Genomic DNA, 7,500 nt, shown 5'->3' with positions numbered 1-7,500 from the left:
TTTTATCCGAGCCGACCCTTTTTTTTTGGGACCCGAGCCAATTTCCTCCGAGTCGTGCCAAAAAATTTCTGTAGTGTAAACGGGGCTGTCGTTTGTTTTCGGTTTGTGTGACAAGCCTTCAAAAGTCGTACTTAGAGGGGCACTGTCAGGCTAAATTTGCTGTTTTCAGGTCAAAACTGGGTAAAAATCTACATTAGTACTTTAGCTCCCACGTCACATTCCTGACAACCCACTGACAAGGTATGAAATATATTTATTGCACAAATGGCTATTCGTATTTAATTTTTGGCGACTTTCTGCGGACACCACCTCCAAACTTGAAAAAACTGCTTTTCAATCCATTTCCATCCTCTCCATCCATAGATGCAAATAGCAAAGATTATTAGTCAATACATTGTAACAATGTCCAATTACGGTCATAGCGCGGTCAATATTAGTTGTGCGTACTCAACGAATATCCTACGATATACGTAATTTTGTGTGTCGCGGAGAAATATGGTAGTTTTTCCGGCTTTTTTTTCCAATAGACGTAGAAATTTGTGCTTTGTCCTCAATGTGTTGAATAATAAAACAATTATCCTGCTCAATCTTGCGGAATATCTCCTGCTGAGTTTAGCCAACTCGGCCTACGGCCTCGTATCCTGCGATATTCTGCGCGATTTCGCAGAATAATTGTTAAATAGCTTCAGTGTGCTTCAATTGTTATTGGCAACAAAACTACACCATTATTTTTTGGTCTTGACTGACGCAAAGACATATTTTAGTGTTTTTAAGTTGACTGAAATAGCGTGACGCTGCCCCTTTAAAAATGGAAATGTTAGTAAAAGTGAACATAAAAGTGAAAATAAGAAATTTAAAGACTTACCAGAACGATCAGATTTATCTAATTCGACGGAAAAAAAAGAGAAGAAGTATGTAAGTGAAAATCGGAGACTGTCACGGGATTCAAGGCAACACGCATTTAAAAATGGCGCAAACTAATGGTCAACACTAATGGCCATCCGTCAAACTGACATTGGACGTTTCCTTACAATTACACGACCCAATATCCCATCTTAATATGAGAACTTATCGCTGTAAATTGAATGAAAACAGGCAGAATTAGAGCTTTAGTTCAACAAGAAATAGCGTTTTCTAAGCAAAGCCGCGCTGATCTACAGTATTTAGGTCTAAAAACCACTTTAAAATTGCTCACTAAGTGGTGAATTTCTACTAACTAAGTAGTTAATAGAGCTATGCTTCTACTGAATTGCAGAAACTACAAAACCGCACTGCCCAAGTCTTCTCTTCCTGTTTTGTATTTATCATGGAACACAAATAAGTGTAATAATTATCAGGCTCATTGTGCGTGCGTCAAGTTTCAAGATAAATCCCGAAACCCATACTGACAGCAGTGGACGTATGACTTATGAGAGAGATTGCTAAAATAGACCTTAATAAGAAAACGGCCATGTTGACTCCTGAGGGATTGAAAACGTTTGTTTCAGCGCAACCGGAACTCGTTCCCAAACATTTTCAACTCGAGGCTTATGGTACGAAATCTATTGTCTATGGCCAATGTAGCCGGCGCGCGAATAAGGCCCATTGTACTGAAGAATCTTACCTTTCTACGAGAAGGCTTCATATCAAACTCAAGAGGGAAAACTCGGATCTTCACTGCAAAATAATTAACAATTGTTGCATGAGCGCGCGTTGGATATGAGATGGTAAATAGCCAATGAGGGGCGTAGGGTCGAGTTGGCAATAACCAGTCTCATATCCAACAAGCGCGAATGGAGTAATTGTTTTATTAAATTCCTTAAACTCCAAAAGCTTGGAAGTACGAAATAGGAGCGAAAAAAGCGAGAAATCCGAGCGAAATCGAAAAAGCTTGATGAAGTTGCGATGTTATGTAATACCTTGTGGTCTCATCACAAAAACATTTCTTGCCTTTCTCGTATTTTTTTTGCTTTAATCAGAGAGAAATTTCGCTTTCCGGCGAAAACAATTTTAGCTTGCAACGCTTAGCGCAATCAATTGCCATGTAAGGACAAACTAAGGTATCTGAGATGATAACCGAGACTGAGTGAACCAATCAGAGCACGAGAACTGCATTAACCGAGGTTGAAAATTTAATAAATATATATATTCTGTTGATGTAAAAATGCGATAGGGGCATACAGGATAAATGCATAGCTCACTTGACTGCGAGCATAGCAAAAAAACATAAGATTCGGTGCAGCAGAACTTCGATTGAGATCGCCGTTTCATTTTAGCAAATTTCTCTTCCAGGCATATTTACTTTCCGGGAAAATATCTTGTTACAAACATTCTCTTTTATTCGAATGTGCTAACTACTAGAAAAAATAACTCGCTGGGGCAGAATCATAAAACAATAAACTTCATCATAATGTTCGCGGGCATAAATATGTTTTGGGAGCGACTCATTTTAGCCCGAGCCGCTAGGCACAGGGGCAGATCCAGGAATGTTCTTAGGAGGGAGGGGTTCACCACTAAGGAATGGCGTAACTGACTGGAGACGTTTTTTTTTGGAAGAATACCGTTGTATTAGAAAGCCGCAGATAATCTGGGAGGGGACCTCCTGCACCCTTCCCCTAGATCCGCCCCTGAGGTAAGGGTTAAAATGAGCTCTGCGAAGGGCACCAAACATATTTATGCCCAAGAACATAAACTATATTTTAATATTTTACTATTATTATCCATTTGGAGCTCGGCTTATTTGTAAGTGTTGAAATCAATTGTACAATTGCTTAACTGACATTCTGAACTGAGTGCGTTTTGCTTGAGGCCACAAAACTAACATACACTTCGCCACCGACAATGGAGCTACTGCAGGCGTTATTTACATTATTTACATTAGAAGCTCCTCTTGAAAGAAACGTAACTAAGAATGCCCGAACAAGTACAACTCCTTCGTTGTTTTCTGAGTTCTCAGCCATGATATGGTCTTTGAAGTAGAAGAAGAAGAAGAAGAAGAAGAAGAAGAAGAAGAAGGAGGAGAAGAAGAAGAAGAAGAAGAAGAAGAAGAAGAAGAAGAAGAAGAAGAAGAAGAAGAAGAAGAAGAAGAAGAAAAAGAAGAAGAAGAAGAAGAAGAAAAGAAGAAGAAGAAGAAAAAGAAGAAGAAGAAGAAAAAGAAGACGAAAAATTGATCGTTTCCCGTACTTCCCGGTTCCTTTAGTGTTTTCGTTGCATATAGGCACGTATTATGTGCCGAAAATTTATTAGACTGAAATCAATGCTGATAAAACTCAAGTCGAACCAGGGAAGAGCCTTGTCGCCGAGAAATCCGGAAAATCCGCGTTTACCGTGCATGCCGAAAAATGATTGAAATGACATCAATGGCATCAAGGAATGACCGCTGATAATACTCAAGCCGAACCAGGGAAAAGCCTTGTGTCCGGGAAATCCGGAAAATCCGCCTTTTCCGTGCCTGCCGAAAAGTTCTTAGAATGAAATCAAATAATAATAATAATAATAATAATAATAATAATAATAATAATAATAATAATAATAATAATAATGAATGAAATCAAAGGCATTAAGGAATGACCGCTGATAAAACTCAAGCCGAACCAGGGAAGAGCCTTCTCACCGGGAAATCCGGAAAATCCGTGTTTTCCGTGCTTGCCGAAAAGTTCTTAAAATGAAATCAAATAATAATAATAATAATAATAATAATAATAATAATAATAATAATAATAATAATAAAGTCAAAGCCATTAAGGAATGACCGCTGATAAAACTCAAGCCGAACCAGGGAAGAAGCTTGTGTCCGGGAAATCCGTGAAATCCGTGTTTTCCGTGCATGCCGAAAAGTTCTTAGAATGAAATCAAATAATAATAATAATAATAATAATAATAATAATAATAATAATAATAATAATAATAATGAATGAAATCAAAGGCATTAAGGAATGACCGCTGATAAAACTCAAGCCGAACCAGAGAAGAAGCTTATGTCCGGGAAATCCGGAAAATCCGTCTTTTCCGTGCATGCCAAAAAAGTGATTGCACTGAAATCAATGGAATTAAGAATTCACTGCTGATAAAACTCAAGTCGAACCAGGGAAGAGCCTTCTCACCGGGAAATCCGGAAAATCCGCCTTTTCCGTGCATGCCGAAAAGTTATTCACACCACAGGTAAACAATTTTGGTGATTACGGAAAATACGGATTTTACGGATTTCCCGGAGATATGAATATTTAATGATTAAACTTGCAGTAACGATTGACTCCTGTCTGTGACAAACTTTTACTTGACCACGGAAAATACGGATTTCACGGATTTCCCGGAGATATGAATATTTAATGATTAAACTTGCAGTAACGACTGACTGCTGTCTGTCACAAACTTTTACTTGACCACGGAAAAGACGGATTTCACGGATTTCCCGGAGATATGAATATTTAATGTATTCTAATATAATATATTACTTCTCTTTTTTTCTGTCAGTATCTATATATATATATATATATATATATATACTTACAGAAAAAAGAGAAGTAATATATTATATTAGAATACATTAAATATTCATATCTCCGGGAAATCCGTGAAATCCGTCTTTTCCGTGGTCAAGTAAAAGTTTGTCACAGACAGCAGTCAGTCGTTACTGCAAGTTTCATCATTAAATATTCATATCTCCGGGAAATCCGTGAAATCCGTATTTTCCGTGGTCAAGTAAAAGTTTGTGACAGACAGCAGTCAGTCGTTACTGCAAGTTTAATCATTAAATATTCATATCTCCGGGAAATCCGTAAAATCCGTATTTTCCGTAATCACCAAAATTGTTTACCTGTGGTGTGAATAACTTTTTGGCATGCACGGAAAAGACGGATTTTCCGGATTTCCCGGTGAGAAGGCTCTTCTCTGGTTCAGCTTGAGTTCTGTCAACGGTGTTTCCTTAATAACATTGATTTCAGTCCAATAACTTTTTGGCATGCACGGAAAAGGCGGATTTTCCGGATTTCCCGGGCACAAGGCTCTTCCCTGGTTCGGCTTGAGTTTTATCAGCGGTCATTCCTTAATGCCTTTGATTTCATTCATTATTATTATTATTATTATTATTATTATTATTATTATTATTATTATTATTATTATTATTATTATTATTTGATTTCATTCTAAGAACTTTTCGGCAGACACGGAAAACACGGATTTTCCGGATTTCCCGGACACAAGGCTCTTCCCTGGTTCGGCTTGAGTTTTATCAGCGGTCATTCCTTAATGCCTTTGATTTCATTATTATTATTATTACTATTATTATTATTATTATTATTATTATTATTATTATTATTATTATTTGATTTCATTCTAAGAACTTTTCGGCATGCACGGAAAACACGGATTTTCCGGATTTCCCGCACACAAGCTTCGTCCCTGGTTCAGCTTGAGCTTTATCAGCGGTCATTCCTTAATGCCTTTGATTTCATTCATTATTATTATTATTATTATTATTATTGTTATTATTATTCGATTCCATTCTAAGAACTTTTCGGCATGCCCGGAAAACGCAGATTTTCCGCATTTCCCGGACACAAGGCCTTTCACTGGTTCGGCTTGAGTATTATCAGCGGTCATGCCTTAATAACATTGATTTCAGTTCAATGACTTTTTTGGCATGCACGGAAAAGGCGGATTTTCCGGATTTCCCGGGCACAAGTTTCTTTCCTGGTTCGGCTTGAGTTTTATCACTAGTCAAGCCTTCATGTTACGATTTTAGTCAAACAGCTTTCGGCGTACACAGAAAACGCGGATTTTCCAGATCTCCCGGACACGTGGTGCTTCACTGGTTTAGCTTAATTTTTGGGCTCATCCTCGGTGTAAAAACCTGTGAAACTCACAGATGACGTAGCACAAAGGAAAACAAAAGAGCAAAAAAACATCAAACAATAACCTAACCCTACCACGAGCTAACAAAACAAAGAAAGAGTTTCACAGGTTTTTACACCGAGGTAAACCCAATTTTTGCAGCAAAGAAGCAGAAATACACAAGATTTTAGTCAACCAAATTTTCAACATACGCAGAAAAGGACGGTTTTTGCGGACACAGTTACTTGTTAGTTGCTTGTTAGGACCAATAGTGTAACTCATTTTAACTGATGACAGAAATTTTGCTCTTTTGCATCGATGTCGTCTTCGTTGCCAGAGATCTGATAACTTTTCAATATCCAGTAACACGTTGCTAAGATTACAAGCATGTGACGTGAACAAAGGAGGAAGGATTGCCATAAGCAACATCCTAAATGCATTCCTGTTAAAATTTAGTCCTAAATCACTGCACAAAATGTGTCAGGTTTCCCGGTTGTTTCTGTGAATTATTGTCAACAAAGAGAGCTATTACCCGTTTAGGATAACAGCCTTGATTGCATTGTTTGTGCTTTGGATTTCCTTGATTAGATGGCGAGTTTATCTCGGAAAAGTGTTAAATCGCAAAAACCATGCTGGGTCAACAGGAGTGGCTCGACTGAGTAAACAAGCCAAGCGATCGTATCGATGTTGTGTTTCATTGACTTGATCTGTTATTTCTTTGGGTTTACCGTGGGAAACACCATCATTGTGCGGGATTGGTAGTCAAACGTACTTAAGGTACAAAAATAGAAACGCCCCTTTTCACACCCATTCGACAGTTACATGATGTGTGACACCTATTTGACGACAAGTTGCAAGTGAACACATGACAAAGAAATAGTAAACTCTCGTGCATCGTTGATCATTATTATCACGGGCAGCGCTTTCCAATTTATGCGTCAACATTTCACTGCTTTGATCCACTATATAAGAGACGCAATCATTTTACAACATCTGAGCTACAGGAGAAAATGCAGCGCACAAGACAACCGTGCCGACAGCTAAATAGTGAAGGGATAAAGAGCGATAACCCTAGCCCTAACCATTTCACTGCTTTGATCCACTATATAAGAGACGCAACCATTTTACAACATCTGAGCTACAGGAGAAAATGCAGCGCACAAGACAACCGTGCCGACAGCTAAATAGTGAAGGGATAAAGAGCGCTGCATTGTGTTATCTCTTACCAGTTATCAGCGGAAGGTGCAGCATCATAAGCGCAAAATGTATTTTTAAAGCAAAAGATAAAGATTTGGGCAGGGCGTGGACTTCTATTTGCAGCAAACGTGATTCATGCGACAATGCTATTTCAGGTCAGTATTTATTGGAATACCTTTGTTTCCGAGGAAATTTGGAGAACATTTTAAGTATCAAAAATGAAATTGAACGCATTTGACTGTGCTGTGTTTCAGGTATCCACAACGCAGCGTTTTTCTTTAGCGCCATTTCGAGCCAAGAGAAGAAACACTGTTGCATCAACGAAGAAACAGACGATGAGAGTAGTTCTGGCGATGACATGCCAAGTTCCATGACGCAACAGTGGCTCGAAGGGAACTTGACGAGTATAAACAAATCACTGTGCCCCGCAATCTCATACTGGGTCGCGTTGACTACAATAAATGGCGCCCCTGCCAGCCCAATTTCGGTTCA

General features: G+C 38.5%; 2 protein-coding genes across 4 annotated transcripts in view; one reads left to right on the top strand and one right to left on the bottom strand.

The window, feature by feature from the left end:
- LOC138027496 (complement C3-like) overlaps positions 1-7,500 on the bottom strand; it is a 92,797-nt gene that overhangs the window by 66,951 nt on the left and 18,346 nt on the right. For all 3 annotated transcript variants that reach the window (XM_068875060.1, XM_068875066.1, XM_068875055.1), the window contains exons 6-7: positions 1,604-1,656; positions 866-883 (exon numbers count right to left, since the gene is read on the bottom strand). In XM_068875060.1, coding sequence (XP_068731161.1) covers positions 866-883; positions 1,604-1,656 — 71 coding nt within the window. The remainder of the gene's footprint in view (positions 1-865; positions 884-1,603; positions 1,657-7,500) is intronic.
- Positions 6,950-7,500, top strand: part of LOC138025517 (uncharacterized) — a 1,543-nt gene continuing 992 nt past the window's right edge. Inside the window, exons 1-2 of the mRNA XM_068872718.1 lie at positions 6,950-7,163; positions 7,263-7,500. The exon at positions 7,263-7,500 is cut by the window's right edge and continues 43 nt beyond it. Of these exons, the coding sequence (XP_068728819.1) occupies positions 6,962-7,163; positions 7,263-7,500 (440 nt within the window). The 5' untranslated portion in view covers positions 6,950-6,961. The remainder of the gene's footprint in view (positions 7,164-7,262) is intronic.

This window comes from Montipora capricornis, chromosome 2 (genome assembly GCF_036669925.1).
Source record: "Montipora capricornis isolate CH-2021 chromosome 2, ASM3666992v2, whole genome shotgun sequence".
Lineage (NCBI taxonomy): Eukaryota > Metazoa > Cnidaria > Anthozoa > Scleractinia > Acroporidae > Montipora > Montipora capricornis.
The sequence above is the reverse complement of the archived record's forward strand: the minus strand, read 5'-3'. Positions and strand labels throughout refer to the sequence as shown.